General features: G+C 44.7%; 1 protein-coding gene across 7 annotated transcripts in view; it reads left to right on the forward strand.

Moving 5' to 3' along the window:
- Window positions 1–11,366, forward strand: part of TOM1L2 (target of myb1 like 2 membrane trafficking protein) — a 1,130,890-nt gene extending 1,119,524 nt beyond the window's left edge. For all 7 annotated transcript variants that reach the window (XM_069645711.1, XM_069645714.1, XM_069645717.1 and 4 more), the window contains one exon: window positions 4,837–11,366. In XM_069645711.1, coding sequence (XP_069501812.1) covers window positions 4,837–4,985 — 149 coding nt within the window. In that variant the 3' untranslated portion in view covers window positions 4,986–11,366. The remainder of the gene's footprint in view (window positions 1–4,836) is intronic.
- Window positions 11,367–13,107: the final 1,741 nt, after the last annotated feature.

The raw sequence follows: 13,107 nt of genomic DNA on the forward strand, positions 1-13,107 counted from the left end.
GGTATGGAGGAAAGGGGACTAAGGCGGTGAGTAACTTATTACTGGTCTAATAGGACTAACTGGTGATACCGGACACCTCCCTGTAAATGTTTGCTCTTGAGTCTCTGGAGCGCCCTGTAATGCAGAGGCATAGGGAATATGACTTTGATCGAGGCCGACAAAAGTCCCACTATCCTGGATAGATTCTGAAGTGAGATATGCGTCTTCAAAAGCACTGCTCTTAGCTCCTTCTTGATTGCTCTAATATTCTGTTTGGGCAGTTCTAAAGTTGCCTTCCTGGTATCTATTATGAACCCCAGAAATTCCATCCGCTGTCTCGGAACTAATTCAGATTTCTTTGTGTTCACTAGGAACCCTAATGACATCAGTAGAGAACACACCCAGGACACTTGGTTTGTCATCGTTAGCCTGTCTTCGGCTAGGATCAGGATGTCGTCCAGATAGATGATAATCCTGATCCCCCTGTCTCTGATGGCTTCTGCTACTAGGCGCATGACTTTGGTGAATGCCCAGGGGGCTGATAACAGCCCAAAGGGCAGGCAAATGAATTGCCAACTCTGCCCCTTCCATGAGAATCAGGGGAATTGCCTGTGCTGCAACGCTATAGGGATGGTCGTGTATGCATCCTTCAAGTCTAGTCTTGCTAACCAGTCCGCTTTGCGCAGTATGTCCCTGAGGAGGTGAATAAACTCTATCTTTAAGTGTCTGTTGGTCAGCCAGCCATTCAGCTTCTTCAAGTTTATCACTGGTCTCACTTTCCCTTTCCTGTGTACCAGGAACATATTGCTGTAGAACCCTGCTTGCTCCTGTGAGCATCTCTCTTTCACCTCTTTCTCTACTAGACAGTCCAACTCTTTATCTAGGAGCGCTTCCTCCTCCTTGTCGATGCAGAGCTTTGTGGGCCGTCGCTACTGCTGCGGTCGACTCACCAACTCCAGCGTTAACCCCTCTACAGCTTGCAAGACCCAATCATCGCCCGATAGCTCCTGCCATCTGGCTAAACATCCCTCTGTTCTCCTCCTACTTTGGAGTAGCTCTCACGCTTTGCACTTACTCCCAGAGACATTTTGTTGTCAATAACCACCACGTCCTATCTGTCCCCGCTGGCCTCGACCTCTGGTTGGGAAGAAAGCGTCCTGTTGGCGACTCCCAGCATTGGGCCTTGGGGCCTTCTAGTCGAGTCGAACCGACTGGTCGATCGGGCCCTTTGTCGACCAGTACCTGCGAAAAACCCATCTGGGGAATATTTTGCGGATTGTGGACTGAGCTTTCTCCAGTGCTGTGTAAGTCCCCACGAAGCTGGCCATCTCCTTTGCAAACGCTTTGCCAAATAGAAGCCCTTGTGCAACTTCCCCAGCTTTATAGTTAGCGAGATCCCCCAGGTTGCTGTCTATTTTTAGCAAGAGACTGTAACGCTCACCTGATTCCCACGGAGGCGCAGGTCTGGCTTCGAGTGCTGATGCTTCTTCAATGGTGAAGCGCAGGACTCTGAAGATGGACAGGAAGGGCCCTCTACTCTGGCTTCTCCGGCTCGCAGGAATATTCCCCGGTGCGTGAAAAGGGAGTATTACCTACTGACTGAGTTATGCTCAAGCCTCCCACTCTCTTCCAACCCTCCACGATTCCCCGTGAAGTCTCACCTTAGGGTCTGAAAGGACGAGCTCTCCATCCTGCTTCTGACGCAGGGGCGCGTTGAACCCAGTTACTTCACTGGATTGAGGTTGGATGGGAGTTCAGGTAAGCTTGATTATACTGGTAAGGCGCTGTAAAAGTTCTGTTGCAAGTTCAAAAGTTCAAGCTTTAAATAATAATGTTCATTGTCTTTTTTCAGGTGATGAATGAAGATTCCTTTGGAGACTTCTTGCAACAAAGCGCTGATGTTGATGTCTTTTCCCCATAGGGGCCGGGGTTCGGAATGCCGGAGATATGGCGCCGACCCGAAGTGAAACGTGCAGTTCCAGTAATGATCTGGTAAGTCCTAGATGAGCGCTCAGGTAATGTTTTTGCATTCGCTCATCTAATGTCTTTGTCTTTTTTCCCCATAGGGGCCGGGGTCCTGCTTGGAAGCAGCAAGACCCGAAATGAAATGGGAATGACCCAACAGGTAAGTCTTAGAAGGAAACTGAGATTTTCCTATTCCCTTCCTTCTCTCACCTCTTGTTCTTGTCTTTTTCTCTAGGCTCTGGGAAGTGGCTGTGTATCCAGATGATTGCTGCTGAAGATGGAGGAACCCAGGAAAGGTGAGTGAAATGCAGCGCTGCAGCGATTGTAACGAAATGCTTTTAAAAATGATGTCTTCCCTTTCAGGATCGTCGGTGATGCCTCTGTGGTGCAGATTAGCTGGTAGGTCTCTTGTCTCCCTTTGCAGGTGACCCAGGGTGCTGACAGGCGTGGCTGAAGTCCAGATGCAGGAGCTGACACGGTGAGCGTCCAGCTGCGAGGAGCAGAACAACGCGAAGCGTGAGTTGCTGATCGGGTGTGGTTTAAATAGCTTTGGAAGAAGTTCCAAGTGTGTATCCTTCCTCCAATCAGGTATGTATCCTTTCCCGACCACACCCGGGTGGAAAGTAGTCCCACAGGTAAAGTAGTTCCTATTCAGGCCTCAAGAGGGCCTGGATGTGGCAGCATGGTCTGCATCAGGTAAGTGCACATTAAAACACTTGAACACATGTCTAGCTTTATGAGCCTGGCGCCTAAGGTGCCAGGACTGAGTCCAAAGGGCCCCAGCTTGGGCCCGCTGGCACTCCCCTGGGGGGAAATGATGCCTGCCTCTGGGGTTGATGGGTCGGACCTGGCTCCTTGGAGGTAGGCATCATGACAGAGACTTCGTCTCTCTGAAGACAATGCACACCTGCCATTGCCGAGCAGACACACCACTCTCTGCGCCCAACTTGCTAGGGTGGGAGCATCCATGGGCTGGCCCGTGTCCCTGGGCCTTACAGCCAGATCCATTATCTTGGCTAGTGGTCTGGCTAGGTCAAGAACGTTGTCCTGACAATTTTTCCATGCACGGTCCACTCCTCGCCTGACTTCTTTGGTAACAAACGTGACCATCTTGGCGTCAAGTTCGGGAATGTCCATTACCTTGCTGGGCAATTCCCATCTGGGGCACTCTGCTCTCAACCAGAAGCTCACCTCCTTCTCCAGTGGCTTCCTAATATGTTGAGCCATATATTGTGCTACTCTTGGTGAAGGTAGCCATTCGGTCGACTTCGGGTGCCTTATGCCTTCGGGATCAAACATGTCGCCCCCTTTGTCTAGCGCATTCCTGGATGGCTGTGCTACTGTGCTTGGTTTGTTAGTCGATTTGCTACTATGCTGCCATCCTCTAGACAGCGATCGTCATCCTCCCCTTCTTTGTCTGTAAGAGCATCGCCTTAATCTGCGTGTTTTGCGCCCCAGGTGTAGGGGGTACGAGGGGCTTCACTAGTAAAACATTTTTTAGCTTATTGAATGTGTTGGCTACCTGCTGGGGCGATTGCAGACCCCCGTCTTTGTGACCCGGGGGGGCGGGGTAGGGAGTAGAAGAGTGGGGGCAATTCTGGGATCTTATACAACCCCTTGGGCACCTCCTTCTTGAGGTGCAAAGCCGAGGTAACTTCACCTGGGCTCCGCTCTCATTTACCTGGGGCTGTGTTTTTTGCCGCAATAAGGGACTCGAGTGCTTGCAAGCGCTCCTGTAAGGGTTGGACTCCTTGTGCAACTGCCACCACTAGTGAGTCCCCCGGCACCCTCTTAAAACTTCGGGACAGGTCTGTGTCTTACTTCTTCTCCTCCTCACTATAATCGTGTTAGGAGCAATCAGGCTCCATTTGTGCCATCAGTCTATGATGAAAACACTACTGCCTGTGCCTGGTGCCAAGTCTGGTCCTGAACGCTGCAGGATGTTATGAGAGAGCCGGCACGTGTATTATAATTTTTGCAAGTTCTTTGTTCCCCGTGAACCGTAGCATTATGTGCACCAATACTTTCCCTTATAATCGTTCTTTCTCTCGATTTCCCATGTGCGCGTGTTCAGTTAGTGGGTACTTTACTCTTATTCTCTGTCATTACGGAAACTATCCTCCGGCAGACTTCCGTCCACTCTGTGTCATGCGGGTTTCGAGACGAGGTCCCTTCCTCTAATAATGTGCTACTTATGGTGGGGAGCGCACCGGTAACCGATAAACAAGCGTTGTGACTCATGGGTCTGGTGCGTTCCCCTGACAGGTCTGAGAGTCTGACGAAAGTCAGACCCCCCTACTAATAGGCGCTGAAGCTTCTGGCTTCAGTTTCACATCACTGCGCCATCCTGCAGTCTATAAGTAACGTACCGCAAGCTAGATAACGTACCGTAAGATCACTTACTTATGTAGCCTCTGTTGGACTGCTGCACAGCCATATAGCTAAAACATACCCAGTTAAAAAAACCACACTTAATTCACTAAAGATTCAAAAACATGACTTCTCTGCAGGAAGAGTAGCAAAGAAAGAGGAGTAGTTATGGACAGGACATGGGAGGTGTACTGAGGCAGGATTGGATACTGTTTTAGGACACAAAAGTAAAGGACACAAGGGACTTTTGTGGATTAGTAGTCCCTAGAGATCGAGGTTTTGTTTGGTTTATATACTGTAAAACGAGAAAAAATGAGAAATCGATGTTTTAAAAAGAAAAGGCTGCTGTGAAGAGTGACATTAAAGAGTTAAAGCATAATGCTCGCTTCCTGTCTTGACATAGAATTCCTCCCTTGTCCGAATTAGTTTTGCAGATTTCATATTTCAGTTTTTGTAGTAATTGCGTACAACTGTAGCATTTCTATTTTGTCTTTATTTACTAAATAAAAACTTGTATTTCAGAGTTTGACAAATTCTTAGAAGAGCGAGCCAAAGCTGCAGAAATGGTACCTGACCTGCCTTCGCCTCCAACGGAAGCACCGACAGCCCCTCTAAATCCTGCGGGCAGGAAGAAAGCTGAACCCTCAGCGGACGCACTCTTTGGCCTGTAATTAACTGTCTACATCCTGCCGGGCGAGGACCCCAATTCCTGGGTGGGCCATCGTGCTGCGCACTGGGTCCCTGGAGCCCTGCCAGGCCCTCCGACTCGTCTGTCCATCTCTGACTGCCTGTCATGGACTTTATTCATTTTTAAAATATTTGTAAAGAGCTAGCCTCTAACACAAAGAAATATACTCTTGAAGGCTTGCAGTTATGCACTCCAGCTTGACACCATTTATCTCCAAGTTGGTAGAAAAATAATCAAAAGTATTTTATGTTTCAGTTCTTTTTAAGTCAAAGATGAATGGTTCTACAAAGTGGAGCAGAAAGAGAAAGATACAGATCGCAAGGGAGAGTGGACCAGTTATCCACAGCACATACGTGGTACTGGTGGACAATCCACCACTATAGACATATTGGTGGATGTCCATGCTGCTTCTGGGTTAACAAGTCGTCGCTTCATTTTTCCACATGTTCAAAGCAAAAAATGCTAAAGTGTTGGATGGGGTAGGGTTGGTAGGATACAGAATTGTATTGTTCAAGTAATCTTTGGGTCAACACTCGTGGATGAAACTATTGCAAACATAAAAGGGAATTGGTAGTCCAATGTATAGCCAATGTTACTGGTTTCTTGATCATTACAATTCTGGTAACAGCTCATGTGAGGCACAGCCTTCTACTTGATGATGCACAAGGGGAACTTTAACAAATCTACACTACCCTCTATCCACTAAAGGATACACGATCTAACCAATGCACCTACCCATCTGCTGTTGAATTGTGATCCTAATGGTGCGCATGTGTTGCATTGAGCAAATTCTGCTGACCTGAATCTAGTTCATTGTGGTTATTTGAATGTCTGAAAAGTAGCAGGATGCCAGTCAGTATAGTCTGATCAATGTCTAAACCAATCCTTGAAGTCTGAGTTGTTGCTGCTTTCCTAGTCACATAGTCGGCAGATTCATACCATCACTGGTCCATAACCCTGTCACCCCACTGCACTATAGGATGCCCATACATGTTTTAAAACTGTTTTATGAGAATATAAGGGATGCAGTGTTACCGTCCATATCGTACAGATTATTGTTCACTTTGACTACAGTCCCCTTTTATGCAAAGTACCTAGACTTTTAGTGTTTGTTACTGCAATGTTTCTGCACAAGTCATCCCTGTGGTAGAAATATTGCATCTCCTCAATAAGCTTCTGCCCCATTCAACCATAGGTAAATACCCCTGCTTTGAATACTATGTAGTTGCACTCATGCAATAACATAGATGGACATGCAAATGAACTGTTATCGGTGTTCCATGTGTGGATCCCTGCCTGTGGCACAGTATACAGACTAAAAGATCATTCCTGTGCAACACTTGGATTACGTACAATTAATGAGCTTGGCCTTTTCTGCAAAGAAAAACTGTTACGGATGGATTGTTCTTTTATTTATTTTGTTTGTTTTTTTGTCTTGCAGGGATTTCCAGCCTTTTCACTTTATGTTCTAACTCTTTGTCAACAAAGGGAGATTTATTTTGCGAATGGTAGACTTGTTCTGTGGTACTACCCGGGGTCTCGGATGCATTCCGAGTTAAATCCGGACATTTTAATATAATTTAGCACACTGCCAAAAGTGGCAGTTTGTACAGGCTTTTAAGCTTAATATTTGAATGTATGGCAGAGTAATATAGGGGAGAGAAATGTAATTATGTAGCTTGTTTCCTGAGAGCATATGGTATGTATATCGACGTACTGGTTCATTTATCCCCCTCCCCCCCTCCCCATATCCTTTAAGTGGCTCCTTGTATTACTGCCATCGCGGTGCTTTCCTAGACCATTTGGAGTTTAGGACTTGGTTTCCCAAAACCTATGTGAGGTGTAAAGCAGAAGGTTTAGGGTTTTCTCATTTGCAGTGCGATAGAGAGCTAGCTTAATAGTGCCTACTGATATATACCCCACTCAATTCTAAATTCGCAGTGTTCGAGCAGGCCATGGGAAGGACATTTGAGGAGCACCCAATTCCCTTCTGTCCTATAGGCCAAAGTGGGAGGGCTTGTGGGCAATGGGGAGGTGAAATTCGGGTTTAGCTGAAGTAAATGGACCCCTCTAGACACCCCTCACCTTCCAGTGTGGAAGATTTGGGCTCAGAATTGAATGTCCTCATTCTCTGAGCGGAACCTTCACTAGGTGCTAAGTGATGTATTGGAAGAAAGAGTGGGCTCATGAAGAACTCTTAAGTATCCTGAATGTGCTTTATATGAGCAGGTACTCTTAGGTTCTAAGCACCAGCGCTTTCGAGCACGGTAATTTTAATTTTTAATTTGGTACCTACATTTTTCAAAAGGCGCAGGTAGTGGGTCATAGCCAGCTGCACTTAATTTTTTAATTGCGAACGTTTTTGTGCTTCAAAATTCTCAGAATTGTACGTAATTTTCTTCTTTTTACCTCAAATATCTTATATGGGAATGTATTGCTTCCATTGTTTAAGATGGGTCATGGCAGTTTATTTTTTCAGAAATCTTGAGAGGTTTGTTTTCTTGAACAGCATGTGTGATAAATCCTGACCTCGAATAATCCCCCAAGGTGTGTCCCGGTTTACCAGCCAATTGGGGCAAGATTTGATACAATTTAAATTCTCACACCTGTCGATAGTGTTCATCCTCTGTTATCAGTAGAAATTTGACACGCCAAAATTGTTTGTTTGTTAGCTCCCTTTCTCACTGAAATTAACTTCATGAGCAGTGGCGGGGCGGGGGCGGGGCCTTATCCCCCCCCTGCACTTCCAGCTTAAGCCCCATTAGCCAGTCAACCCCCGCAACAAAAGCTGCCTCCGCTACTGTGCAGGAAATGGTGTGAGGAAGCGATTTTCAAAGATTTTGCCAGACTGCAAAAACATGTCTCTATGGCTGCTAGGACTTTTTTCACAGTTGTTTTTGGCATTTTATGGAGGCTGCAATGTTTTGGCAAAGAATATATTTCACAATTTCTTTTAAACTCCCTCGATGACTTTGTATTTCACCAATGTGAAAAAATCCATAGTAAGGCCGATATGAACGTATCGATTGTGCTATAGCTTGTGTGTGCTAATGTACACTAAAACACCAGAACCTGTAAACCTCCCTTTAGCCAGAGTGATGGGTCTGTGGTTCTCTGCTGCTGCTCTGTCATGGCAACTCCCTGGTATAGTGGCTAAGTGATTGCCCAAATACTATAGTCCTTGATTCAGGATTATCCTACCACCCATATTTTTAAGTTATCATTGACTATTATGCTTGCCAGGATTGAATAGGTGGACATCAGAATGAGCAGACACCTAAAGATGGTTGACCTCGCTCAAGTGTTAGCATTTTATAAATCCTTTCAGCCCTGCCATCTCCCTGTTAAAGTACCCCCTGCGGCTGTGAAACAAAGAGTACACAATTGTGGTTCACCCCAAAAATGGCCACAGTTGCAGATCTGAGCTGGCACCTCTTTATGTGGGTGTGAGTGTGCTGCATGAGTAGCAGATGGCAAGGGCCAGAAGATGTTGCAAATGGTGGAAGAGGTTGAGTGCTCAAACCACTGAAACCAAGGTTTTAATGATTCCTGGCGGGGCAACCTCTCACTCCACACAGGCAGACACTGTGTGCCTTGCCAAAGTTATTTCAAAAACTGAATTTTCTTATATCCAGTAATTAAAGGTTTTGGGACCATTCAGGTGCACACAATGCATCTATAATTAAGACTATATGGCCACATAGAATATATCTCCTCACCTTGTTAAGGGGTGACAGCCCATGCTTGCCTAAGCCATCTGAGCAATTTGGTGATGGGTTGTTGGGTGCATAAAATGTCTGTTAATTTAGGACATTGCATAACATGCGTGTCGTCATACTAGGAAGAAAGGTAGGGGTTTTAGGAATCCATAGCCTTGCATGAGTGGTTTGGGGTTGGCTGATACAATGTTAATTCCATTTTCCTTTTGTTTTAAACATCTTAAGGCTTTTCGTTTGTTGTGTAATGTAACAAATTGGATACATTCCTGGCTCTGAAGCCTTGGTCAACATCAGAACAAATTGGTAAAGCTCAAGATTGTAACAGTCATGTCCGCTCACGTAGAATGATCTGATCACCCTGTCCTGTGAGAACTTGAGGAGGTACTTGTATTGGTATAAAAAGAAAATTAAAGCTGCACAATTTGCACATAATGCGTCTAAATTCTCCATTGGAAAACTAACAAATGCGAACGTTTTCTGCACGAAACATGGGTCGCAGGTTCTGTGGTGTGCCCCCCCACTAAATTGTACTTTTTTCTGCACAGCAGAAACAATTAGTTCAAAAGTCTGCATTTGCAGTAGAAAACAATTCCAGTGTGGCATATTCTTTTAAGAAAAGTGAGTGCGTCTCAAAATCCAGTCCCAACAAAAACATGCAACTGCACACACCACCACACACAGGTTCTGTTTTAGGGGTTAATGTCTTTGCGGTTGCTAACTCGGCCTATTTTGGATCCACTACAACCACACAAAGTGCGATGATATTGTGCTCCATGTGGCCATTCTGTCTGAATTAAGAAATCTGTGCACCTGCCTGAAAACTGATTTCCGCAGTAAAAATCTTTTCTAGCCCTAAAATGAAAGACGTTCATTTTCATTCTAAGATTTTTGGTGTTAGAAATAGAATTTGGTTATAAGAGAATACTGACAAGTAAAAAGAAGTGTGCACATGGGTAATTCCTTTCCTTGTAGGCAATGGTATCCCGCATTAGGCTGAGCAACTACCAAGCTGTTAGCCGACCTGAGATGAGGAAATAAACACATGGTGCATAAGGCGTGACCTTCCTCCGTTTGTTCATCTCTTCCTGCCACTCCAAAAACTGTTTTGCATTTCTTCAGTGTAGGAGAGTGTTGCGAAGAGGATCATCGTTATTTATTCCCTCGAATTAACACTGTCCCGCATCACGTGAAAGCAGTGCACCTATTTAACATTGCATATGAGAGAGGTGTTTTTTTCCCCACAACCCAGCTCATTGGATATTCTCGGACTGGAGTATGTTTATATTTATAACATTCGTAAAATATGTTGGCAAGGTTGTATAGTGAGATTTAAAAAATGTAATCTTTAACACGATTTTCTGCTGGTGGGTCTCAATTTGCAAATTATGTTTTACCACTAAATGGCCATTCTAGTTGAACTGAAGAATCGGAAGCACAACAGCGGATGCAAAATGCCTACTTTGGTGCGTTAAAAAAGTGTATTTATAGGCAGTTAGGTGTTCCAGTCCTGATTATGCCATTTCTCACACTGTGATTGGGAAGAAATTGCTTTCTTCCTCTGCATGAATTGATCAAATTCAAATGGACCACACTTTGAAATGTTTAATCTTTCTATGTATATAGATACCTCTATACCCAGGTACCCTGACATTGGTTTCATCATACCAGCAGAAGTGATATCTGTCAACAGGTTTACCATTGTATATCCTAGCATAGACCTCCAGATAGGTACATTTTAAAGGGACATTTCTACCAAACAGCTGTCAGAAACCAGGAGGTGTTTTTTTTGTCTTAATTAATCTTCATGTTGTCTTATTCTGTTGGTCCGGTGTGTAACTGCTATGTACACATAACATTGCTTTGTCACAATCCGAGCTGGTAGCCCTGGATCATTGGGAATGGCTTTTGAAAATGAGTGCATTTATTATTTCTAACTATTTAGCAAAAAGGCCTCAATGTAATTAATTCCAAAAACAATTCTCTGTTTACTGACCCGTAGGTTAGCTACCACTAAAAACGCTTTTGAATTAAGGGTTAAGATTCCAGGTTCAAATTGGATGTCCCAAAAGAATGCAAATCACCAATGTTCTCCTTCAGGTGCCATCCATGGATTCCAGGGCACTCAGCAGATGAAGGCCAATGTTGGTTCCAGTGCCGTACCGGTTGCTCTTTGAAAATGTCCATCTAAATAGGAATAACTTGCACATGTTTCTCAGTATGAACCTGAATCACGTTTGTCTTATTCTGTATCGTCTGATCAAGGCATTGTGACAACACTAATATGTAACTGTTTCTCTCTGTATATTAAAGCAGTATGCTTTATGGCTATAAAGCAGAGAATATTTATTTACTAAAGATATTGAATATTTTTGTGGTGGGAGGGCTGGGACAGGGTTAACTCGAGGGAGCCATGGGCGTTAAAAAAAACTAGATGTTCAAAGTCTACTCCGAATCCTGGCTTTTACAATGTAGCGTTGGTGCATTATTGTGGCTAAAGCCAGTATCTGTTCTTGTGTAAGGATAATAACAAATGTTTAACATGCGCTGACCTTCCTCGACTTAATTTGTCACAGATCTCTCTCTCGTTTGATTCTTGCATGTAAAATCTCCAATAAAAAAAACACACCACAGGTGTAAACCATAAACCATTGTTTTTCTTTAATGTGTTTAACATTTGGCTAGAAGGCTGATCTGGGGGATTATGGTGGGGTTCTGAAGGTCTCCAAGAGCAGTCCTATGTAAAAACGGCGTTGTCAGGTCTGGCACAAAACAGCCTGAGGGGGAGAATGTTTATGTTGCAATCTCAGCAAGGCAGAGACACTGGTGTAAACACAAACATTTTTAGCTGGGACTCTACAAAACCCAAATTCCCTACGATGGATGGCTTAGCTAGAATGTATATTTCGTAAGCGGCACAGCAGTGCATCCTAAGGGGTAGGGACTGAAAGAAGGCAGCGAGGGTCACAGAAAGGTAAATTGTGGGATAAAGTGAGTTGATCTCTCACCCATCATAAAAAAAACATGTTCTATAGTTATTTTACACCATTGTGAATTTGTGTTGCTCCCATTGCATATATTAGATATTTTGCCAGAACTAGACACTACATCCTGGCCTAACATTCATGTGCCAATTTGACGTCCCGTTTGGTCCTGGCAGTCAATATTCTTTTAGCCTTTTAACCATCAGGGCAGTTTGTTTTTGAGCACCCCCCTCATTCTGTTTCTATTCTCCCACGTTACACGGCCACTCTGCAGGTTATTTCAAACACCTAGAACATCACATGTGGAATCACACAGGGATCTAGCATCTCTCCCTTCCTCTTCAACATGTACAAGGCTCCCCTGGCAAACTTACTCATCAAACATGGAATTACCCGCTACAACTACAGAGATGACACTCAGATCGCATACAAACTACCAAAAGGACTGTCGGAGATGGCTCAAGGAATGCTCAGACTCTAAGAGACAGTTCAAGGGGTTTTATTTATAGATTGTCCAGGGCCCTAGGGTTGCCCCTTTCTCATTTGACTAGAAAGCACCAATTATCCCTCGCCCATGCATCCCTATTCCCCAGGTTAATATATATAGAATATTGACCCCTATTGTCTAAATGTCCATATTCTGAATTATACTAGTGCTGACGTAAAGTAGAAATGACTTATCCTCCCTGAGGAACTTCCTAGACTGATCCTACACTATGCAGTGGTTAGTTATCTAAAAGCGTTAGTGGGTTGTGCCTTTCAGGCTATCTGTCCAATTGGGTCTCCTTCCTATTATGCCCACTTCTCTCCTGCTCACTTCTAATGTTTTTCTCTTCCTACTCCCTTACCTTGAACTCTGCCCGCCTCCCCTTTTTCTATTTCCTACTTCTTATTTCCCTCCAATGTCTTTCAATCCTTGAACGCCTCCACCCTTGGATGTTACTACTCTCTCCACAACGATACTACTCCCTCTTCAAAACTACTATGACTCCACACCACCTTCTACTTAAACACCCTCCTTTCACTCGGACATTTCATATTCACTCCCTACACTCCCTTTCCTAAACGCACTTGAAAGTCGTTCATGCACATTCACAACACAGTACCACTTGCATTCACTCATTAATGCCTCACCTGCTCTCAAAATCGCCTCCACACTCCACTGTCCTTCTTCCTACTGCTCTGCCTCCTTCTTTGACGTCACTCGAACAACCCACAACTTCCTGCGTCCTGGTATCGTTTACCCCCTCCTTGTCATTTGGTTGGTCTGCTATCCCTGGCCAATCCAGCCCCGTCTTCCCCGCCGGAAAGGTGTTCCATACAGCAAGGCTTTCATATAGTGCATTAAGCTCTACTTCCTTTGTCAGCGCAGGGCCGCCATGGAACAGCAATGGTCGTGCAGTGT

The sequence above is a fragment of the Ambystoma mexicanum genome, chromosome 2p (assembly GCF_040938575.1).
Source record: "Ambystoma mexicanum isolate Mex_15411 chromosome 2p, UKY_AmexF1_1, whole genome shotgun sequence".
In the NCBI taxonomy this organism is placed as follows: Eukaryota; Metazoa; Chordata; class Amphibia; order Caudata; family Ambystomatidae; genus Ambystoma; species Ambystoma mexicanum.